The 25,557-nt window shown below is 35.5% G+C and overlaps 1 protein-coding gene across 2 annotated transcripts in view; it reads left to right on the top strand.

Moving 5' to 3' along the window:
- LOC126828588 (reelin) overlaps positions 1-25,557 on the top strand; it is a 50,410-nt gene that overhangs the window by 24,316 nt on the left and 537 nt on the right. For both annotated transcript variants that reach the window (XM_050558454.2, XM_050558452.2), the window contains exons 31-58: positions 18-288; positions 746-886; positions 1,779-1,956; positions 2,321-2,520; positions 2,685-2,761; positions 3,312-3,471; positions 3,909-4,026; positions 4,613-4,833; positions 5,459-5,739; positions 6,175-6,328; positions 6,793-7,045; positions 7,363-7,504; positions 7,664-7,771; positions 8,169-8,337; positions 8,884-9,024; positions 9,383-9,560; positions 9,860-10,053; positions 10,689-11,234; positions 12,009-12,204; positions 12,684-12,859; positions 13,176-13,282; positions 13,850-14,029; positions 14,681-14,898; positions 16,150-16,391; positions 17,975-18,129; positions 18,884-19,100; positions 19,983-20,097; positions 23,894-24,072. In XM_050558454.2, coding sequence (XP_050414411.2) covers positions 18-288; positions 746-886; positions 1,779-1,956; positions 2,321-2,520; positions 2,685-2,761; positions 3,312-3,471; positions 3,909-4,026; positions 4,613-4,833; positions 5,459-5,739; positions 6,175-6,328; positions 6,793-7,045; positions 7,363-7,504; positions 7,664-7,771; positions 8,169-8,337; positions 8,884-9,024; positions 9,383-9,560; positions 9,860-10,053; positions 10,689-11,234; positions 12,009-12,204; positions 12,684-12,859; positions 13,176-13,282; positions 13,850-14,029; positions 14,681-14,898; positions 16,150-16,391; positions 17,975-18,129; positions 18,884-19,100; positions 19,983-20,097; positions 23,894-24,072 — 5,317 coding nt within the window. The remainder of the gene's footprint in view (positions 1-17; positions 289-745; positions 887-1,778; positions 1,957-2,320; positions 2,521-2,684; positions 2,762-3,311; positions 3,472-3,908; positions 4,027-4,612; positions 4,834-5,458; positions 5,740-6,174; positions 6,329-6,792; positions 7,046-7,362; positions 7,505-7,663; positions 7,772-8,168; positions 8,338-8,883; positions 9,025-9,382; positions 9,561-9,859; positions 10,054-10,688; positions 11,235-12,008; positions 12,205-12,683; positions 12,860-13,175; positions 13,283-13,849; positions 14,030-14,680; positions 14,899-16,149; positions 16,392-17,974; positions 18,130-18,883; positions 19,101-19,982; positions 20,098-23,893; positions 24,073-25,557) is intronic.

Raw genomic sequence — 25,557 nt, 5'->3', positions numbered from 1 at the left:
CTAATTTTATCATTCAGGTTTACGTTATGCTGAGACTTGGGACTATCATGTGACACCGTCCACGTTTCTACAGTTTGAAATAGCTATGGGATGTGGTTCTCTATATGGCACATTATATAGTGTCATGTTGGAATATTCCGTTAATATGGGTAAAACCTGGCATCCTGTTATATCAGAATGTATGCCACCTAATTTTGAATGTAGTGGATATCATCTGTCTAGTGAATATTCGTCAGATCAACATATGAACTGGACTCGTGTCACTGTTTATCTTCCACCAGGAGCTGTGTAAGTTATATTTATCATATGCTGATGTTTAATATAGAGGTATACAGGAGAAAATATGTAAACCTTTTGATTCTGTTATGATTTACAGTTAAATTTAGTTGATGTTTTTATTAGATCATTTTTATAATGTGCCACTTGAAATGATCTGGGAGGTGGGGCGGTAGTATACCTAATGGTTTAACACGTGCATTTTAGATCATATATATTAAATCAAATGGTGTGGTTTTGCTTCCCAGCTTGTATGTGACAAGGAGGAGGGTCGCTTGTCCAATCTTGTGGGTTTTCTCTGGGTCCTTTAGTTTCCTCAAACTACTAAATACAAATGATGGAAATAAAATTTAACCATATGTTAGTTCTGATATGACCTACTTTTTGTTCTGAGTGTCCGTTAATTACCCATTTCTCTCTCTCCCATTCCTAGTGCATCTTTAATTCAACAAATATTTTTCCACTTTAGATCACCTGCTACAAGATTCCGCTGGCTACAGCATACATCGCATCCTAGAGGTACAGTATGGGCTTTAGATAATGTGTATCTTGGTGAAGGTTGTCCCTGGATGTGTTCTGGTCATGGTTATTGTGATGAAGGGAAATGTATGTAAGTATAATGATAAAATACTATAATTTAGGGAAAAATATGAAACAGAGTTAAAGCGATAATGACATTTTTAGGTCATATGTTTAAAATATGCTAAAATAAAGCCTTAAAAAACATAGCATCTTTACACACAGTCCTACCTTATTAAAGAATAATCCTAAATCCTATAATTCACTTGTGTCAGTTGAGAAATTGGCAAATAATATATCATTTTCTTTTTAAATCCAACGTTATTGTCATGTGTGCAGGTTTGAAAAGTCTCGCTCAACCAGGCATCATTATCCTTATCTGTTTAACCACAGACCTAGATGATGAAGTCAACTCTCTTTCATTGTGTAGACTTAGTTATCCAGTGAAAAGAAATAATACCAATTCCAAATACTGTCAGCGAGTAGAAATTATTTCCAATTTTTACGTGAATATTTTTTAGAGTGCTAGAATGATTCCTATGATTGTATACCGGTAGTAGTGCTTTGACAACTTTATTAATTAATAGATATAAAAATAATTACTTTTTGACTTTCTTAGAAAATATTAAATTTTCGCTTTGATGACTAATGTTTTTCTCGCCACTTATTTATTATGGTCATGTTTCCAATGGAAAGGAGTCAAATTTTGACCGGACAGCATATTATCATTATCACCTACTCTTTGACGAATTCCCATCATATTTAGAAGATTATAATTCTTTATATTTTAGTTTCATAACAGGAGTTCAACTTGTGGATTTAAAAAGAGAATATAATTTTATGTGCTGAAAGTATAAATCTGACAAACAAGAGAAGGCAAATTTAGACACCACAGACAAGTGATCAACAAATTCATCAGAAAATGATCATTGACAAGACTGACAAATATATCTTAATTTATCTCTAATTTATTTTCTATTCAGATGTGATCCAGGTTTTGAGGGTACATTATGTGTTCCTTCGGAACCACTACCAATGTCTCTAAAAGATGATTTCCAATCAGATGAACCTGATCGAAGTAAATGGAGAGAAATTTATGGCGGTGAAAATACTGATATCTGTGGACATCTTGTTAATGGAAATTCTCTCACATTTCACAAGGTAACATGAAGGTCATATGAATATTAGATTTTTAAAGTATTACTAATTTGGATTCATTAAAATCTAATTAAAAGTGGTTAGGGATTTGCACTGAAAGAAATGATGATTCCTGGGTTTGAAACTATGAATCACCACCCTAAGACTTTATAACAAAACCTTCCTGGGTTTTTTTCTGACTGTGTTGAGGGTTTTCATTTATTTCAATGAAATATACCATATATTAGTTCCAAAATTTGTTAGTTTGCTTTGAGTGGACTTTAAACCACATTTCTCTCCATTTCTCCGAAGACTGGATAGGCTTGGCTTTTTTAGACTACCGATTATTACTAATCATTATAGTGGTGACCTTTGACCTATGTTTCAGGATGCATTGCGTATGGCTGTAACCAAGGATATAGATACTTCAATGTTGACAACCATTGAGTTTCACTTCAGATATGGCTGTGACGGCAAGCAATTTGATTGGCCGAGAACTCACAGTGTATTATTACAGTATTCAAGTAATGGTGGAATTACATGGAAACTTCTACAAGAGTTACATTACAGAAATGAATCAGGCAATCGGTAAAACTTTTAACAATTAATCAGATCAAATTCATCATAAAAATATTTCTTTAAAATTTGAGCTTTCAAGTAAGTTTTCAAATAATGTAGAAGAAATATTATGAAATGTTTGCATGTAAAAGGAGTCCATATGTATTCATCATACATTATATTTTTTTTTTAAGGTTTTTTAGCCTTGCTCTGCCAATGTTGGCAAGAATGAATGCTACAAGATTTCGTTTCTGGCAGCCTATGAATGATGGTAAATATATTTGAATACTGTATATTTAAGAAGCACTTATTTATTATTTCAGGGGTAAAACTGTTTTCTCACCTTTTGTTGTTTGCAAAGATACTGTGTTCAGTTATTGTAATTCATAGAACTTTTTCTGGGTGCCCACCCACTTTCACAAATTCCAAAATTGATCCGCACTGTGCTTAAAACATCTAATGGTCAATGAAGTTGCTAAAAATTGAACATTTATACCAAGATATGTGATGTCAACTATTTCATGACTTCACGATTTTACACGGAAGTAGTAGAGTATAGTTACATTTCTGTTCATTTTGGTGTTGATTATTATAATGTGGACAAAACAATTTTTGGATATGCATTGGGTGCCCTACTAAGGTGACCCATTACCTTATTCTTCTGATTTTGTTTGTATACACCAAATCAAATAGAAATATACTCTGTTTTATTTTTTAAAATTCAACTTTTTTTGGAAATGATGATGTCACAAGGTCACTAACATGACATATTTAGTAACTGGTTTGTCACATATTGGAATAATTTACTTTTGTTTTTATAGGAGAGATGCAGACTACGTGGTCAATAGATAATTTATTTATTGGTACCATGCCAATGAATCCTAGTATGTTATTGGATGATTTTGATAATGGAGAGAATCCAGACAACTGGATGTTTATTAATGGTGGTAAAACAGGAGAATATTGTCAATTTAATACTGGGTTTGTTCTTTTTCTTTTTTAAAAATTTAACTAAAACTGAAAAAGCTACCTTCAACACAGCTGAAAGGATATTGTGAGTTACAATGAGTTGAAGTTAATGTAGGAAGAAATGACCCCTAGGGAGGGAATAACAATATGTTTTGTGTCCCAAGATGGAGAAAATGAATTTAGTAGCTTGAAAGACCGACGTGAGAATTAAATTACTTGACTTTTTTTTGATGTTAGGGTTCTTATTTGACTTTTTATAATTTTACCAACTTTTACTAGACAGAGTAAAGACCTTACATTAACACAACATTTGTTTCAATTTAAACTTTACCATTACAATCATTTTATGATTTTGCTATGCAGCCATGTCAGTATAATGAAAATGGTCCTATATTGATAGCACTGTGAGTTATAATTAAACTGCAAAGTTTGATTTTTGTATTTTTCAGACCAACTACAAATACATCTGGATTATCCTCACTAGTCTTTCGTCATACTGGAAGTGGGGAGAAGTCAGTTGAAACTAGAGATTTAAACATAGGACCAATGTCTGTTCTACAATTTGATGTAAGTTTCATTCATTTTTACAGGTAAATGATATGAAGTGGATGGATAAAATAATAAGAAAAGGGGAGTGTGACTCTGAGTTGGATGTTTTGCACCAAAACCCAGCAGACCTAGCATGCATGTAAAAGAACCCTTGACAGTTTGAATTTGAAATAAGAATATGCCATAGCGGTGATGTCCAGGCAAAATATCCCTCATAGCAAGCTGCATGTCGTATGCCCTTTATAATTAGCCGAGACGGAGCAGAAAAGTAGGATGTTAAACCCCCATTTCATTTCAGTTTGCTACCTGCACCAGGTATCATCCAATACTGTCCAGCCACATTAACTCTATTAACTTAGTGTTGCTGATCTCTATAGTCTTATTCTCATATATATTTAATTATAAGTCTAAGAGCAGCATCATTTCCACATTGATCATGTAGAAGAATGCTACGTTTCACCCTCATTGTAACAGATATGGTTATGTAGTAATGCCTAGCTAGTACAGTAGTAGAATTAAGATTCAATTTGTATTTTTGTCATACTCTTTTTCCATTTTTTCAGGATAAATTTGAATATATTGTAGGTTATTTTTGTTGTTTCAGATAAATGTAGGCTGTGGAGCTGAACCAACTGATAAATATCCTGTACGATTAGAATACACAGCAGATGGTGGTAAAACATGGCAACTATTGGTGATGAACTGTGCTGAGTTCTCTGAAGCTAGATGTTTCCACAGTCGTCTTCCAGCTACTATATATTATGGTGGGACAACTGCTGATTGGAGAAGAGTCATTGTTCCTATTGATTCTATACATCTCTGTGGGTAGGTGAAAAAATCCTATCTAAAAATATGCCCAACTGAACAATTACTGAAATTTGTAATTCACCTAATACAATTGTAGATGCAGCATGTTCTTTGGACTGAATTAACATAGAATATATATTTTTCCATGGGCGCTAATAACAAGCAATTGAAATTTTTAGCAAAACATTTTTGTCGTCCAGAGTGTTCTGTAGAAGGAAATGGGGTTTGATGTCTTAATTTTCTGCACCAGTATATTCTGAGGGAAGTTTTGCTTTTACAGTAGCTCCACATTCCACTCTTGGTTTCGATTTTCCAACTGTCAGGGGATTTAAAATGCTGCCGATGTAGTACATGGGATGCTATTTCTTGACAGGCTCCCCATTCCACGTCACAGACAATGGGAAACCAGACTGGAAAATCCTGAGGAACTTTCTTGGGTTAACACAGAGATCGAACCTCAGAAATCTAACCTGGGATCTCCTAATGCTACAGCAGATCTTTCTAAGATGTATTCCCAACTGAGTTTTCAACTCAATAATTTAATTTGCTATGACAGATTGATTATAAATTTCATGCTACTTATTATCAAGGTTGTGTTCTCAAGTGATAACTTCATAAACCTTCGCCCGATATCTTTTTCCAGATCAGTGAGATTCCGTTGGCATCAGGGTATAATACCAGAATATGATTTTGGTCCAGAATGGGCTGTTGATAATATTTATATTGGTATGTCATGTTTGAGTCACTGTAATGGACATGGTCGGTGTAATGAGAATATGATGTGTGATTGTGATGATGGATATAGTGGTATGACTTGTATACCATATGAGTCCAATCCTACTTATCTTAAAGAAGATTTTAATCAACCTGTACTGTTACCTTTCTCTCATCGTGGTGATTTACCTGTAGGACCGCTAAATGATGGTAAATATTCCTCACTTTCAAAAATGAGATACCTTGTATATTATGAGATTATTATGTTAAATGCCCTGCTAAGCTGAGCTGAACAAGTCTACATTTGCCATGTGATTGCTTATTAAAGGGTATGATCTTTAAGGAATCTCTAATCAGTCGCTTGGCTTCAAAATCAGTTGGCTAATTAATGTTTAATTTTTAAAGATGCATCAGTGGTAAAATATAGTATAGTTTCTTGTTTTAATATTTCAGAATCAACTGAATTAGATAAAAGATATGTCTGTATTGTAGTTTCGTGGTATCTTTAATATTATACAATCTTCTCTTGTTTTTATAATTCAGTATCAATTGAATTAAATAAAAGCAGGTTTTGTGTTTAATAGTTTTGTGGCATTTTTTGGTCAAATAAGGTACAATTGGTATTTTCTTTTTCTCTTATTTCAGAACCGGTTAAATTAAATAAAGACAGGTGGTCTGTATGGAGTGGTGTAGACGTGTCAACTGATTGTGGTGTTATATTTACTGGTCCAAGTCTATTCTTTGATAACAAAGGGGAAAGAAGTTTAACCACCAAAGAATTAGATCTAACTAAAGTTAGGTGTGTAGATAACCTCAGTCAGGTGACTTGATTGATTGGGCGCAGATAGTCATCTTAACAATGTCTTAAAACATCATGCATCTGATAGATTAATGCTATTTGCAGCTTTTGTTGTACATACAGCATTATATGACTCAACAGTAGGACGTTAAACCCCATTTCATTTCATTTATATGACTCAAAGAGGCAGAGAATACTCAAATGGATGTTTTGGACTACATATATACTGACAATGAATATGAGATATTTGTCAACATGTCATCTCAATCGGAAAATGTATCAAATAAATCAGACTTTCTTACCATGTTTAATTACACAACAATTTTTTATTGGGATATTCAGAATACTGAAACAAATAAAATATGTATCATGATGATTACAATTCTGTCATTTTTGAACACCCCAGTTTTGACTCAACATGAGACATCAGTATATTGCATTTCATTTACTATTGAAAATTACAGTTCTGTAGAGTTTTACCTACAACAAGGATGTCATCATCCAACCTTCCCAGCATCCCCTGTATTTCTACAATATACAGCCGATGGTGGAGTACACTGGAATACCATAGAACAGTTTGACTTTCACATACATGGTCACAGACCTAAATATATAGCACTACATCTTCCTACTCCAGCTAGGACTAACTCAACACAGATCAGATGGTGGCAACCCAGTGTGGATGGAATTTATGATGATTCTTGGTCTATTGATCAGGTTGGTAAAGATGTCCTTTAAGTTGTTAATTCTTTGATGGTGCCTTTTCTGTTCTGTAGACAATTGCTTTCATATTCTCTTTTTCACAAGCTTTAAACTTATGTGCTTGTTGACTCAGTTGTTAATCTCAACCATTATGGCTAGCTCTAAATTTGACGTAAGTTGGGAAAGTCCAATCTGTAGTAAAAGATCAAAATTGATCATATTGATATTCTGGTACATTATCTTGTGATGATCAATAAGGAGGCTAGAGCACTTTCAAATTATGTTTGTCTAAGTCTCGAAGCTATAAATAGTAAGAAATTATTTGCTTATAGATTTATATTGGAGGTGATATTTATGGTGATAAACTACAACAAGATCAACCAACTGAACCAGATGATTCAACATGGCTGATGTATCCTGGGGGTGTGGTTGAACCTGTCTGTCAGTCAGATGTAAATGCTCTTCATTTTAAAGGTACCAGTATATTTTCCTGGGATAACTTTATAGTAAATGAGCAACAGGTAATGATAATATATAGCCAAATAGTGTTGCTTTATCAGGTTTTTAATGTTATAGCATTTTTATGATGAACAGATCTAAAACTCATTGTTATTTTTATTTACCATTTTACAGAGAAAGAGAAGATGAGATATGCTATATCATCTGATGTTAGTCTAGTAGAAGGATCATATTTACAATTTGATCTAGCCATGGGATGTGATAAACCAGAACATTGTTTTAGTAAGATATTTTCTACATTACTGCATTGACGATATAGATACATCTTAATAGATACTCAAAACATGCAAATAGTGTTCACAATAAGTCCATATATTAAAAGGAAAATACAAGTTAGTGGATTTCCTAATAGTGAAGTAGTATCAGGTGTCTGTAAGAACATAGTTTTCCCTATGAAACTCCTTCAGTAAGTTTGTAGTTTTTATGAATCAGAAAAGTAATATATAGTCACCTTTGGGTTCACAGACTATATGCATACCAAAATCCTTCTCCTTGTACTAAGGTTTAGATTAAATTCTGAGTCTTCTGATGAAATAAAGATTGCTGTTCTTCATTTACAAATTAGATTTGTTTCTATTTATTGCCAATAATAAGTTTAATCCTTGATGGTATTTTTCAGGTATTTATCTCCAGTTTTCATTTGATATGGGTAAAACATGGAGTTTATTACAACCAGCATGTATACCTTCTAATATAGACTGTAGTTCATATTTTACTAGCTCTATATACCAATCTGATGTCTATAATAACTGGAACAGAATAACAATGGTGATACCTTATTATGCCAGGTAAGCATGTCCACTTTCTTCTTATAGAAACTGTTGACTGGTGTGCCATGAGGGTCTGTTCTATGCCCAGTTCCGTTTATGATAATTTGAATAGAAGAATTTGGCTCTTGTTATCAAACCTTATCTCAGGGTTCCGCTTTACTGACATTTCTGTTCATAATAGCCATGTGAGAATAACAATACCATTGTATCTAATTTATATTGCTATGAGCCAGTATACCTTTAAAAGCAACCGAATTCAGTTCTTGGTCCAATTCTCTTGAATATAATTAGAACAAAATAGCAAGACCTATACCTTGTATGGTAAAAAATCATTGTGCTTTAGTTATTGAAACTTATAATTGGAGTGCCACAGGGTTCTATGTTAGTCCCTATAATGTTCATAATAACTGACACAAAATAACAATACCTATATACCTAATATCTATTACTGATGGTAAACCTTTATATCTCCATTGTTTTATTGAATGACTTGAAATGTGTTCAGATATTTGAGTATATAAGTTTTAGTGAAGTCTTGTTCATTATTTGAATATTTTATTTCAGATCTAAATCTACACGTTTCCGTTGGCTTCAACCAGATGATTTTAATCCATCTGATACCTGGGCATTATCACATTTATATATTGGTACAGAGTGTAGTAAAATGTGTAATGGACGTGGTCGATGTTCAAATAGTACATGTGTGTAAGTGTCCAAGTAGTTTTATGGTTATAAACCAGACCCTTGTTAAATTTTAATGACATATTTTCTATCATTGTCTAGTCTAAAAAGAAGTATATATGATCTCTGAGTTGAAGATTTAGGTTTGATATGGGTAATTCTGACTTGCATAAATTATTGTAACATATATTATTTGGGTCTTGAAATGAATTTGTGCCTCTCTGGCTCTTTGGATAAACCTCATCGGTCTACCATTTAGATGTGATCAAAGAAGGAGGGATGCAAATTATAAAAGTTTACATAAATAATGAAGGGGTTGGGTAATTCCATAACTATGGCCATACCCCTCCAGAAATACAACTGATTTGTCTATTTATTACAGATGTGATGATAACTGGGAAGGTGAAGATTGCAGTCAACCAGTATCACCATTGCTACAGATACTAGTGGAAGATTTTACTGATGCTACTGACCCTGATAACTGGTTAAAAGTTGTTGGAGGAGAAGTTGCTTCACCATGTTATTATGTGGCTGCTGGAAAAGCTCTTCATTTTACTGGGGTAATTATATTCATTTAAGAAGTCTCAGAGGTTGTGATTAACATGTTGGTTGGCACTGGACTAATGGATAGAATGGTCAGGGTTTGAATCCAAGCGTGGTTCAAATTGAAGACCACTGAGATTTATCAAGCTTGGAAAGAGTATGTAAAAATCCCTTAGCAGATGGCATTTGATCAAGAGTCACTGGAAACAATTCAAATCAGGCATTATTCACCCATGGTGACCAAAATCATGTTACTAAAATCATATTCATTTGCATTCTTTTTGCATTGAATTGTTTTATCTTTTTGGTATTTCAGAGCTGTAATCGTCTGTTAATGACACGTGACCTTGACCTCAGAGATTCCAAGTTCATCCAGTTCTATTTTATGTTTGGTTGTAATGCGTCACCAGTATCGAGAAACGAGAGTGTTCTCTTAGATTACTCAACAGATGCTGGTATAACATGGTTACCAATTACAGAACTTTATTTTAATCTTTATTCATCACCAAGGTAACAGACTGTTTTGGGGATAAAAATAGAACACCGTCATGTCAACAGAATTGTGCTTGAATTTTTGTACATCATCATAAAAATTTGCATTTTCAGTCCTTAATCATTTTCATGGTAACAGAACATTGTACTAATTTATATATCAACATTATATTACAATGGTTATATAGTATGTTTTAGTACCATGGTTATATAGTATGTTTTAGTACCATGGTTTTTATTACCATGTTGATATGTCTTATTATCATGGTGATATATGTCATATTATCATGGTGATATAATATGTTTGTATTACCATGTTGATATGATATGTTTTATTACCATGGCGATATTTTATTCTTTCTTTACTATCATGTCATTACTAAGCAGTATGGTATAAGGGAAATTTTGCTCAGACAGCTGCACTAGGGCCCACTCTTATTACAAATTCCTACTATGTGCATGCCAACATGTACACAGGATCTTGTTTTTTTGTCTGATTTGAACGAGTAGACACTGACCTTTGCCCTCCATCCAGCTTCTGCACCACTTACAGAGTAACCACCGGGATCACTCATCAGCTGCATCAATTGATCTAGTTTTGAAACTTTTGATTCTTGATTCACTATTGAATGTATTTCATTTCCATTTTTCAGTTTTATAAGTATCAAAATACCCAAAGCTGCTAAGAAAAATGGTGTAAGAATACGATGGTGGCAACCAGAGAATCAGGGTAAACTACTCAGTGATTGGTTATTAGATAGTGTCAGAATAAATGGAGAAGAAATAAACCCTACTTTATTTAAAAGTAACATTACAGATAAACTTGATCCAAAAGATTTTGTGACAGTTGATAATTTACACGCTGGTGAATATTGTAATGAAGAGAATGCGATTGTTGGTACAACTAAAAACGGCGAGTCATCAGTATTAATAACAAGGGAGATTACTCTAGATACAGGCTACATGTTACAGTTCCTTTTAAATGTTGGATGTGGACAGCCAAGAAATGTATCTGCGAGTCCAGTCCATCTTCAGTATTCAACTGACCATGGATTGACGTGGAGTTATTTAAAACCTCAATGTTTACCTAACGATCCACGATGTAATAAAGGTCCTAGCATGCCTAGTATATTTTACAGTACACCAGATCCTGGATGGCAGCGTATCAGTTTAACTTTAGAGGGACTTCCTCTTTCAAAGTAAGGATGACTTTATTTTACATCTTAATGATATTTTTATGGGATCTATCATGAAAGTAGAAATAGTTCAAGCTGGTAATCATCATTTAGGTTGTTAACGTTGAATCACTAAAAGGTATAATAAAATCTTTTGATGAGCCCATTATTCAATCAAGCTAAGAGATTATCTACCTTTGATGTTTTTGTTTAGTTTTTCTTAATTAATTGTTAATGATCAACTTGGAACATCGTGTGAACAATGCAAATGACTCTCATTGACTTTAACATGGTGGGCATTAGACATAGTTCTATGGTGAGTTTATGAACAATAGGTACACTTTGATAAATGTTGTGGATCCACTAGAAACAGAATTTATGATTTGATTGGCTTGGAATTGATACCAGTTGTTCCAGGCCATATGTAATACATGGGAATGGAAAATCAGTCCTGAATAATTTTCTAAATATTGGGTCTGTTGTGTGATAACAATAAAAAGAGAAAGAGAGAGAGAGAGAAATGTGATTTAACGTCCACTTGACACAAACTAGGTAATTTCGGGACAAACCGGGTTCAATTTGCGCTTAGGGAACTTAATCAAAGTGAGGAAACTGGGGGACTCAGAGAAAACCCACAAGATTGGAGAGACAACCCTTCTTCCCTGGACAAGCATGGAATCCAAACCACGCCACTTAACTCAATGACAGACCATATGATCCAAAGCCTACATGTTAAACCATTCGGCCAGCCAACCCTTGAATACAAATATAAAGACTTACATTTGATATTTATTTCAGTGCTACAAGGTTCCGGTGGACACAGCCATTTGGTGCTTCTCCCAAGCCATCAACTTGGGCTATCAAAGATATTTATATAGGTCCTGCCTGCCCTAACTATTGTAACGGTCATGGTTACTGTGACTACCCAACATGCATCTGTGATGAAGCATATGGTAATGAGGCTTGTCAATCAATATTTGGTGAAAATAATCCGGTAAGTAGGCAGACAGATAATTCATACCTGACAATGTCAGTGGTAGGAGTCGTAGGTTCCGATATGTATATGTTTCTGGGGTTATGTTGGTTGGGGTATTGGATTCTCTCCTAGGTTTCATCCTGGGTTGGGGCTGAGAAGAAAACATTCCTAATTGATTAGTTGAGACCAAAAAGGTCCTATTGACAATGGAAATTAAAAGAAGAATAGTTTAGAATACTGCTCCCAAGACAAAATTCACTCCTATAGTAGATACAGATGACTGTATATTACTTGGCAGATTAGCTTGGTAAAGTGTAAATCCGGCTGTAATCCCAATTCAGTTCATTTTCTTTCAGTGAAATGGGCAAAATTCTTTTCCACATGTACGTACAGTCATACACTTAACGATATTTGTACTAGAAAATCTGTCAGAAAAGGGATACAATTTATGTTATTGTGTAGATTAAAACAATTGAATGTAGATTGTATGATTTTAGACCCAGTTAAAGGATATGTTTGATGAACCTAATGTTAATCGTAGTAAATGGTCCGTGGTACAAGCTGGTGATATTGGTGATCCTTGTAATATCTTAGTTCAAGATACAGCTCTTGTTTTTAACGGACCAGGTATACGTCAAGCTGTAACAGTTGATTTAGATCTTAGAGATGCCAGGTAAAACAAAAATAAGAAAACTGTAAAAATTTTAGCTCTGTGATTTGACCAACCAAATGATGCTAACTAAATACTGGATGGTCGTCAACTAATAATTGTTGGCATGCACATGTTTTTAGAATACATTTATTTGATTGTAATTCTTTCCCAATATTTTAACACCACTGTAGAAAAAATACATTCTTTAATTTAAAATCTGTGGATATGTTGTCATTTTGCACCCCTCATAGCACACTGTATGGTGTATGCCCATCTCCATTAGCCTAGTTTAGGAGCAGAACAGTAGGACGTTAAACCCTATTTCATTTCATTTCAGATTTGTACAGTATACAGGTCAGATAGGAGGTCAGAGTCAAGTGACAGGTTGTTTTCTACCCAATACTCGTGATCAGAGTGTTATACTACAGTTCTCTACTGATGGAGGTAATATTTGATCTCGATCTCTTTTTTCTACCATTTCTGAAGACTGTTTGTTATCTCTATCCAAAAACTGTCATGATAGACCATAACCCTTTGTAGTGACAGAGAGAGGAAGAGAGAAAGCAGGTGCATATTTAAAGGGGATTGTTTCAACTCATTTAGTGGGCATAGGATGTATGGTATAGACACCCGACTCCTAACAAGAGTTTACTACTGTCAAATCACAGTTAAACAGCCGAGAAAGATGAATCAAATGGTCTAAAATGTCGTATCCAAAAAGTTCTACCATTGTTTTGATTTAAATCTATTAGAATAATTTAGTTTTATTAGAATAACTAGCCGTTGACCTGGCGCTGCATGGGTTGCGTCCGTTACTCAGAAACCGGAAGTGGTAGGCCATTGCCACCTGGCCAATGTTAGTCCCAGACCGAGTTACCCCTATACACCAAATTTCAAACTTGAACAGCCCTAGTGTAACCGCCAACCATGAACAGACAGATGGACAAACAACTGTGACAGATATTAGTATAGATTTAGTTTTAGATTGATTTTGTTTTTTTTTTCTTACAGGTATATCATGGCAGCCACTGCATACATTAGACTACACCAATTATTTAACACCCAAACAAGATTACATACATCTACCTGATATAGCTAGAACTTATAGTACACGAATACGATGGTGGCAGCCATTATCTATTAATCCTACAGCAGATAGACCTACATGGTCTCTAGATAACGTATTTATTGGTATGGCTTTTTTCTTCTTAATCATAATTGTTGAATTAAACAAGTTTGAATTCGTCTTTAATTAGTAAGGCACAGGCTCACTAACTTAAAGGTCCCATGTTCAAATAAGTCTCACAGGATTTTCCTGTCTGGTTTCTAGTAGTGAAGGATGGAGGGCCTGGCAACAAACATTGTCTAATCATTCGAAAGCTACAAAAAAAACATAGGGCCTTAGTACACATTGACGTGCAAGTGAAAGACCCTTGCACGTTGGAATTTGATGAAGAATCCGTAGAAATACCATCTGGGAAAAATTTAAGTGGATAAAAATAGGGCGTTAAACCTATCTAGTGGTTTAACGCATGCGCATGAAATCATAAGGTCTGTTATTGAGTCAAGTGACGTGGTTCCGATTCCCCACCCCTTTCTCTCTCGCTCTCTCACTTGTCAATTATCGTCAACCAAGGATTTAGCATGTCCTGTAGTATTAACAAAAGGAAGCCAATGTCACATTGTTCTATTTAAAATTCTACTATTTAGTACTATTTGTGCATGTTTCTGATATATTTGAATGTGTGTAGTTTACTGTGGAGATTGTATGGGATTGAGAATGTTTTCTTGTGCTGATTGAACTGCACATGGGTCTTCAAATGTGCTGAATTTTGCCTTCAGGTGGTACAGACATTAATCCTAGCACGTTTCAGACATCATTTAATGAGAGTATACCACAGGATGATGGTGGTAACTGGGAGTTTAGTCCGTTTGGTGAGAAGAGTGATACAGTGTGTTCTAGACAAGATGATGTGGTGTCATGGAAGGAAGGAAAAGGAAGCCGCCATTTTACAACAAACCAATTAATTGTGCAAACTGGCTATATGTTACAATTTAAGGTAGGAGTTTTTGGACTAGTTTGGAGAATCTTGATACAACTTGAGGTCCTTCATGCTATCTTATTGTGAAAACCACATATTCCTATCTTGTGCCATCTTCAATAGAAGGCTTGATCTCGCTTTAACTACATACATCTTATTAAGGTCTTCACGTAATACCCTGCATATTTCAGCACTAATTTCAATTGGGTACAAGCCCAGCTTATGAGCCTATCAGATTCCTAATTCGTCGCGAATACCAAGTCTCGCGCTTTCAAGCTAAAATGTCTACCTGTGATAATCGAGTTGCAAAGTTCAGGGTTCTGTCTTTGTCTTGGTTTCTGCGGAGGTCGCTATGTCACAACCTCTGATTGGACGATACTGTTCACGTGTCTGTAGATAACGTAGCTATAAGTTCAGGAATTGTGAAGTAATCTAGCATGGTTTTCAACCTCTATCACTCTCACAAAGAAAACATTGGAGATGGCATCATTTCATGTTAAAAAAAGATGCTATTAAAATATTTTTATTGAAAATATATGATGAATCCTATATTTTGTGAACAGCACACATTGTTGTGTTATCATAAAAGCTCCATCAGAGTTTAAGACATACAAAATATAGTTGTCCTTACTTTGAAAAAGGAAGCCCCTTTAACGCAGACACCCAGGATCTGGTGTACTGTAAAATATACTGGGCATGTAGGGACCTTTATTATATTGTGGATCATTTAGCTTGTCAGAGTTCATGGCTGATATCTTTAAAGATCTTGCTCTGCAGGATTTGATGACAATGATTTTAGAGCTAGCAATGGTGAATTTGCTGGTGGTGGGTATATTAGAAGACCTAACAAGCTGTAGATAACAACAGTCTATAAATATGAGAAATAGTCATCACTTTTGATATATATATATATATCTTGGCTTGTTTGCTCTTAGTAAAGTCGAGGGGGTTGGGTTGCTCGAATGGTTAACACGTGCACATTTGATCACAAGGTCTGTCATTGAGCCAAGTAGCGTGGTCTCGAATCCCCGCTTGTATGTGGCAAGGAGTAGAGGCGTTTGTTCAACCTCGTAGGTTTTATCCGGGTCCTCTGGTTTCCTCCCATCACTAAAGACCCCTACTCGCTAGCAAATTATTGAAATGACCTAGTTTGTGCAGAGTGGAAGTTAAACCCCCTCTCTCTCTCTCTTTCTCTCTCTCTCTCTCTCTCTCTCTCTCTCTCTGACTATTACAATTGCTATTAATATGTTATTAATATAAATTTGATAGATTGTGGTTGGATGTAATAAAGTGTATAATATATGTGAAGACCATTCACCAATAAGACTAGAATATAATCGCAATCCTTCCTCGGATAAATGGGACTTAGTTCGTACTCTATGTGTACCAGATTCTAACAATGAAATGGAGTGTCGACCACAACATCAACATGAGGCCAGTACTTACAATATTGGTAGTCATCCATCATGGACGAGAATCACTATGGAGCTTCCTGATAAAGTCTACTCGGCGTAAGTAAGACGACAATAACGATATGTTCCAGAATTTCTGATATCTAATACTTTTTACCAGAATGATATGTTTTTATGGAGTATCTGTAAATCCAACAACAGTTAGTCAATTGATTAAAAGAGAAGATTGCTATGGAAAAATGGTATCATGCTAAAACTTATATGTGTATATAGAATAACAATTTGTGGTTTATAAACATAACCACGAGAGTACATGTACCATCTTTGAAATGAAGTATGTTAAACATACATTATGTAAGAGCTAAATCTGCCTATTGCAGGTCTTTCTTTAGGCCTGAAGTGTTATCTAAATTATTAATTAGACATTAAATAACTTATCCAGAACATAATTAACTCTTGATGGCATCGCTAGCCTGCGATATTTACTGGATTAGGATCCGATTTGCTGTTCGACTTCCATTCATAATTTAATCATGAAATGGATAATCGAGGTTATGTTTTTTATCCTACCGACTTTAGTAATGATGATCAAGGCTAGGCCAAAAATCTCTGTTCATAGTGGATCAATTTGACTGAAATTTTCAGCAAATTCCCTTTACAATATCTAGTTATTAACTATTATAGTGCGAACTGCCAGCTCTTTACCTAATCTCCCATAATGTATCTTTAACAAACCATACATTGTTTTTTCCTACATAGATGTGACACATTTTTCTATAGCAACTTTCTGTTTTAATCAACAGATTAATGCTATTGGATTTTAACTTTGAAGACACTTCAGAAAAATATATATAAATTTTGGAGATTTATTCTTCAATAACTAAATGTTGCTCAAAGAAAGAAAAATGCCATTGAGTCTTGTCTGTTCTAAGATCACAATTTTATAATCAAACATAGGGTATTATTTCTAGTTTATTCTTTAGTAAACTGTATTATTGATATTGGTGTGTATGTACCATATTTGGGTAATGGAGATTTTGAAACTGGCAAGATGCACATCAACCCAGAGTCTGGTATAAGTTGTATATTGCTCCCAATTTTTATATGCCCACATTGAAATGTGGTTGTATGTTGTCGTCGCCCCTGTCCGTCCATCCGTCTGGCATCCACAATTGATTGACTTGAAATTTATACACAGTGTTTAAGGTCATGAGACAAAAAGAGGTCAATGGTTTCTGATAATTACTACCAGAATTATGGCCCTTGATCACTTTGAAATATCTTGTGGATGCTCTAGAGACCAAAGTTATCATCCGATTGACTTGAGGTTGATACACAGAGTTTAAGGTTTTCAATGAAGTTTGATAACTGGAACAGCTAAATTCATGATATTGAATGTTTTGTATACTAAATATTAGCATGGGGCAGAACTAAAAGCCAAACAAATTCTAATGATTTTCAGATAATTACTTAATGAGTTGTTGCTCTTAATCAGATTTTATGTATTATAAATGTTTCATTACCGACAATAGAAAAAATATGTCACAACTCTTGTTGACTGCTCGGACGACTTAGCTGCTGTGGATGTATGTTTCGTTGCATGGCAACCTATCCTTTAGGAACTTGGCACCACTGGCAAATTTGTTATAATGTAATATAGTATACGTGCTATTCAATTTCAGTTCTACTAGATTTCGCTGGTTACAAGACAGTCCTGTTAAAGCAGCACCAGGCTTTGCATTAGATGATATATATGTAGGAGAATCATGTCCTGAAATGTGTAATGGCCGTGGTGATTGTAGCTATGGCAACTGTGTGTGTGATGAAAACTATTATGGTAGGTGTATGAAGTGATTAGTATGTTACCGTTCTTGTATGCTCTCTACTGAGCTAATTTTTCACAATCTCAAGTCAAGTTTAAGGAATAGTTAGCATTAGTGTCAAGATGGTGCAGATCGTTTTTGAGCATATCCGCTAAGAAGTTCCAGGTCTGTTGCCAATGAATTATTCGATTGTTGACGAACATACATGCACGGTAACATGCATAGTGTGTAGAACTGAGCTCTGAGTATTGAGTAACTGGCCTCTGCGTTAGAATATCCTTCAAAAGAGTAGAAATGATTAATTGTGGTTACTATTCATGGAAACTCGTGAGAAATATACGTGTTGTCAGTAGTCGCTTAAACCCGTCAGTACTTGCACCTTACGTCAGTATTCCTATAAATGGTCAGTAATAATATGTACATTAAAGTACTTGTATTCACTCTACACATTTCAGTGCATGAAAAATTATCATCAAAATTTCAGGAATAGTTAGTATTGAGGTGAAGTAGATTTTTATACGCAGTAGTTTGTAAAAGTTAGTTTCCAAGTTGTTGCCCTTGACTCGAGGGGCTGTTTATAAACATACATTACCCTATTCAGATTCCTTTTACAAAGTTAAATTCTGGACAGATTTTCATCAAATTTTTAGACTACTCAGTGTTTTTCGGAAAAGATATTGCTTCATTATTGTTGATTGTAGGATATTATTCTATTGTACCCTTCTCTTACTTACCCAGTGTTAAATTTGATTTTCTCTCCTATTTTAGGTCCATCATGTCTTCCAATAGGATCTCGATTACCACACCGAATGTTTGAATCGTTTGAAGGTGGTATCTTTCCATCCTATTGGTTGAAAATATCAGGTGGTGGTATAGGATTTGGTTGTGGTGCCTTATTACCGTATGCTCATGGTAAAACTTTGTATTTTAATGATTGTGGTATTCGACAGGCAGTTACAGCAGAAATGAATTTACAATCAGCATCGTAAGTTTCTTTATATTTGAATATGATGCAAAAGATCTACAGTTTAATTTAAGGGCAAGTGAGAGATAAAAAGAGAGAAATGGGGTTTAAAGTCCACTCAACACAAACTAGGTCATTTCGGGACTAACACGTGGTTCAATTTTATTTCAATATGTCACTTGTACGTAGGGGGAGGAAACCAAAGGACCCAGGCGACCCTACTCCTTGTCGCGTACAACCGGGGAATCGAAACCAGGCCAGTTGACTCAATGACGGACCTTATGATACAGCGTGCACGCTCTAACCATTCGGCCACCCAAAACCCCTAAGGGCAAGTGAAAATGAAGTAATGATGTTCATTCTGTGTATTTTTATGGCTAAAAAATGAAATGAAATGGTGTTTAAGGTCCTACTTTTTTTGCACTAATTGGGATAATGAAGAAGGGTATACACTATGCAGTGGGTCATGAGTGAAATTTTGCCCCGATAGTGGCTCTACTGTTTATATCCAACTGTCAATGTTTCTTTTATGTGCAAGCCAATCACTGGAAAATAACCACGAAATGTCTCCAGGTTAGTGTGGCAAAGTCTTACTCACTGAGCCACCGCTGCTTTCTTTATGGGTTAGTTAATACATGCAAGGAAAGATGCAAATGAGGTTGAATCCCATCACCATATTTTTTGTCAATCAAGTTACTATATTATGTAGCTTTTTATTGTACACCCCACCACTTTTCTGATGTGGGTATCTGTAGCTATAGTTAAAGTGCCAAACTTTTATATTACAGAAAATATATTTGTACTTGTGTCAATATCCATTGTCAATACTCAATTATCTGCCCTATAATTTCAAGCACATTATTTTGTCTGGTTACTTAAAATTTTCTATTTATATTCCTATAGAAAAATAATATTTGTGTTACAAATTGGTTGTAATGCTCAGACAAGTAATTGTAATGTTAAAATTGGTGATGGACCTGATTATAGAGGAGTTTTATTACAGTATACAACAAATAAGGTAATTAGGATATTACTTACAACAAAGAATAGAAATAAAATGGGGTGTAACATCCTACTTTGGTGTATATTAGGATATTACTACCAGCAAACAATAGAAATAAAATGGGGTGTAACATCCTACTTTGGGGTATATTAGGGAGACAGAGAGAGAGAAAAGGTGGTTTGATGTCCACGACATAAACTAGGTCCTTTTGGGACTAACACTTTTATTTCAATAATTCGCTTGCGTGTTAGGGTCTGTAACAGTGAGAGAGAGAGAGAGAGAGATAGAGAGGGGTGGAGGGCGAGAGAGAGAACTAGGTCGTTTCGGGACTAACATATGGTTCATTTTTATACGCCCACATTTTCATGTGGATGTATATTGTTGTCGCCCCTGTCCGTCCGGACGTCCACAATTTGTTTGTGGACACTCTACAAGTCACAATTCTTATCCAATTTTGCTTTCGATATTGGCATGTATCGGATCGAAACTTCATGGATTATGGCCCCTGTTAGTACGAAAAATCACGTTTTTAGCTTGTGGACACTATAGAAGTCACAATTTTTATCCGATTTTGTTGAAACTTGAAATGTAAGTTAATAACCCAAAGATCTCGATTCCTTTCGATATTCGCGCATATCGGACAGTAACTTCCTGAATTATGGCCCTTGATTGTACGAAAAATCGTGTTTTTAGCTTGTGGACCCTATAGAGGTCATAATTTTTAGCCGATTTAAAAAAATGTATTATTATATCACCTTTACACCCTAAGGACGGCTGAGTTCGAATTTCGTGAAAATCGGCCCAAAATTGACAGACAAAATGGCCGCCGTTCATTCTCAATATGGTATATCAAGGTTGTGGACCCTATAGAGGTCACAATTTTTATCCGATTTTTTTGAAACTTGAAATATAAGTTTATAAACCAAAGATCTCGGTTCCATCTGATATTTGCGCATATCGGACCGTAACTTCCTGAATTATGGCCCCTGATTTTATGAAAAATCACGTTTTTAGCTTGTGGACCCTATAGAGGTCATAATTTTTATCCGATTTACACCGTTACACCCTAAGGATGGCTGAGTTTGAATTTCGTGTAAATCAGCCCAAAATTGACAGACAACAACATGGCCGCTGTTCGTTCTCAAATAGCGTAAAAATATGGTATATCAAGGTTGTAGACTCTATAGAGGTCACAATTTTTATCCGATTTTGTTGAAACTTGAAATGTAAGTTTATAACACAAATATCTCGGTTCCTTTCGATATTTGCGCATATCGAATTGTAATTTCCTGAATTATGGCCCTTGATTGTAGGAAAAATCACTTTCTTTTTAGCTTGTTCTCTATCCATCTCTCGCAAATGTGGGCGTATCCTGCCTGGCAGCCGCTGGTTATTCCAATATTTCGCTTTGCCCATGGTGGAATTTGAACTCAACCATCCTTAGGGTGTAACAGTGATATATTAAAACGTTTTTTTTAAATCGGATAAAAATTGTGACCTCTAGAGGGAACACAAGCTAAAAGTACGATTTTTAGTACAATCAGGGGCCATAATTCAGGAAGTTACTATCCGATATGCACGAATATCGGAAGGAACCAAGATCTTTGGGTTATAAACATACATTTCAAGTTTCATCAAAATCGGATCAAAATTGTGACCTCTAAGAGTGTCCACAAGCTAAAAACATGATTTTCCGTACTACCAGGGGCCATAATCTATGAATTTATGGTCTGATACATGCCAATATCGAAAGGAACCAAGATCTTTGGGAGATAGACCTATATTTCAAGTTTCGTTAAAATCGGATAAAAATTGTGACCTGTACAGTGTCCACAAACAAATTGTGGATGTCCGAACGGACAGGGGCGACGACAATATACGTCCACATGAAAATGTGGGCGTATAAAAACGGCTCTGCCTAGGGCTCTACTGTTTTTATCTATTGAGGTCTTGTTTCCAGAATTTTGCTATTTTTATTCATTATTTCAGTATTTGTATAGTTGAACTCCTTCTTTTGTTTACTTTAAAAATTCCTGTCCAGGCCCAAACAACTAATTGTCTTGGAATTATTTGTATGTTGTTTAATTTAGCACGAAGTCTATCCAGTTTTTAATGAGTCCTGTTCATTACTTCATTTGTTGTTTCTCTTGAAAAATATAATAATGCTTCAATTACCTATAAAATGCTGCTGGGGATATATACTATTCAAAAAAAGTAGGGGATATTTGATTTTTAAGTGTTATTAAAGTCACCTAATGAAACTGACGAAGAAACAAATGACAAAATGAAATGAAGTTCACATTCATCGATTTATTCCAAATGATCGTTAGACTAAGTAAGGCACAGACTGACCATTATAAGGGTAAAATGATACCCGGGGTCAAACAGCAAAGTTACCACAGCATCACAACCAAGTCAGTAACGGGTAAATCCTCCTCTGTTTGCCAAACAAGCATTGATCCGACGTGGTATACTCCTAATGAGACGTCTAAGGTCATTTTGGTCCAGATTGTCCCATTCCTGTTGCAACGCAGCAGCAAGTTCTTGGACATTGGCAGGACGTTGTTGACGTTGACATAACCTCTGTCCAAGCATGTCCCAGACATGCTCGATGGGGGAGAGGTCGGGACTCAGTGCTGGCCAAGGTAATGTGGTGATGTTCTGTTGTTGGAGGTAACCTGTAACGATCCTGGCCCTGTGACATCTTGCGTTGTCATCCTGGAAGATGAAACGGCGGCCATGACATCGTGCGAACGGCACAACATGGACTGCCAAGATGTTGTCCCGGTAGTACTGGCCTGTAACACGCCCTGCAACAACATGTAAAGCCGTTCTTCCAGCAACAGTGATGCCTCCCCACACCATAACAGAACCACCCCCAAATCGATCATGTCTGATGACGTTAACGTCTTGGAAGCGCTCGTTTCGACGACGCCACACCCTCCTACGTCTGTCAAAAAAATCAACAGTGAACCTTGACTCATCTGAAAACATCACATTGCTCCAGCGTCGATTATCCCAGTGTTGACGATCCCTACACCAACGACGTCTTGCCTGAATGTGATGATCTCTCAAACAAGGGATCACGCGAGGACGTCTGGCCACTCACTCTCACACCAGTGTCTGTTTGAAGACGAGCGCTGATCTGATTTGCTGTGATGACATGATTTCTCAAGGCCAAGGTACGGATAAATCGATCCTGGGCTTGAGTTGTCGCCCTTGGTCGACCTGAGCGTGGTCTGTCCTGTACAGATTGTGTATCACGGTATCTGGACCATAGCCTGCTTATGACAGACTGAGAAACATTCATCGTCCGCGCCACAACCGTCTGTGTTGTGCCGATCTGTAGCATGCCAAGGGCACGTAACCTTTCATTTTGGGTAAGCCGACGCATATCAAAATTTGTTTTCTGGTCACTAAAACAATTAAACTGATGTTTCCACCTTGGAATTCAATGCCACAATGACTGTAACATTCAAAGTCAGAGTCGTGCAAATCTTGGGTTGGACCCCCATGATGATCCCAAGCATCACCTGCATTCCATGCGGTAGCTATTGGTGCGTTTGGGCGTCACGTGTAACTGGAAATGTTTCTTCTGTTAGGTTCTATAGTGACTTTTTTCGTAGTCATTTGCATATTTTAGTATTATGCCCCCAAAATCAAATATCCCCTACTTTTTTTGAATAGTATATATATCTTGTTGTCTAAAAACCTATATTTGCTACAATATCAATCCTGTTTAATCTTGGAAATCAAAATCTTGAATAGATAATCGTTTGTTTTTATAATATATTAATTTTATTTTGTACAGGGTGCAGATTGGAAATTACTTGCCCGTCACAATCCAGATCAATTTCTTCGTCCCAAGAGAATGGCCTATGATATCCCTGATGAAGCTAAAAAAGTTGGTGTACAATTCCGCTGGTGGCAACCAGTTCATGATGGGAAGGGTTTTGATCAATGGGCTATAGATCATATTGAAATAGTACCGTAAGTAAAAAACATCATACACTCGGAATAAAGCAGTTAGGAGTTGACTGGGCAGCAGCCAGGGGACCCAAAAATTAAATGGGCCTCCAAATTAGTTCTAAACACATTATTTTAATGTAAATAAATATGTCATTTATTATGTTGTACATGTTTGTGCCAAATAAATCTATCTATCTACCATACTGACATACAAATTGCATTTATGTGATGGACAATGTTCAGAATATTGATCCCTTTACACTGTTGATGCAAGCCCTGCAGGCTTAATTCATCCCTGACATATATAATAATAATGAATAGTTTTCTGGAAAAAATAGATTTAATTGAATTCTCTTTGTTTTATATGTATAAAGAATATTTGTTTTATTTCATTTTAAATTGGAGTTTTATTGGGAAGAATGTAACCAAAGGTACCATAAATTCCTAATTTCAGTTTGTGTGTAGAAAAGGAGCAATTTATTTTTGAAAAACAAACCCTACGTCCCTCTTTATAATACGTCCACAATTGTTTGTGGACGCTCTAGAGGCTAAAGTTAATATCCAATTGACTTTACATTTATATACAGTGTTTATGGCCATGAGACGAAGAAGCCTATTGATTTTCAGCAATTTCCGATAATTACTGCCAGAGTTATGGCCCTTGATCACTTCAAAAAATCTTGTGGACGCTCTAGAGGCTAAAGTTAATATCCGAATGACTTTAAATTTATACACAGTGTTTAAGGTCATGGGGCTAAGAAGCCTATTGATTTTCAGCGATTTCCGATAATTACTGCCAGAGTTATGGCCCTTGATCACTTCAAAAAATCTTGTGGATGCTCTAGAGGGCAAAGTTAATATCCGATTGTCTTTAAATTTATACACAGTGTTTAAGGTCATGAGACGAGGAAGTCTATTCATTTTCAGCGATTTTCGATAATTACTGCCAGAGTTATGGCCCTTGATCACTTCCAAAAATCTTGTGGACGCTCTAGAGGCCAAAGTTAATATCCTATTGACTTTAAATTTATACACAATCCTATTGATTTTCAAAGATTTCCGATAATTACTGCCAAAGTTATGGCCCTTGATCACTTTGAAAAATCTTGTGACGCTCTAGAGGCTAAAGTTATCATCCGATAGACTTCAGATTGATACACAAAGTTTAAGATCTTGATACGAACAAATAAATTTTTATGACTTGAACAGCTAAATCCATGATATTAAAAGTTTTGTATACTAAGCGTTGGCATGGGGCAGAACTTTATAAAAACCAAACAAATTCTAATGGTTTTCTAATAATTACTTCATGAGTTGTTACTCTTAATCAGATTTTAGTGTATTATAAATGTTTCATTACCGAATAAAGTAAAAATATGCGACAACACTTGTTGACTGCCCGGACAATTTAGCGGCTGTGGGCATATGTTTCGTTGCCTGGCAACCTATCTTTGAGAAAAATTTTAATTAGTGCATAAAATAAATAAAAATCTAATTGTATTTAAT

Source organism: Patella vulgata, chromosome 7 (assembly GCF_932274485.2).
Source record: "Patella vulgata chromosome 7, xgPatVulg1.2, whole genome shotgun sequence".
NCBI classification, from domain to species: domain Eukaryota; kingdom Metazoa; phylum Mollusca; class Gastropoda; family Patellidae; genus Patella; species Patella vulgata.
This window is presented reverse-complemented; position numbering and strand designations above follow the sequence as displayed.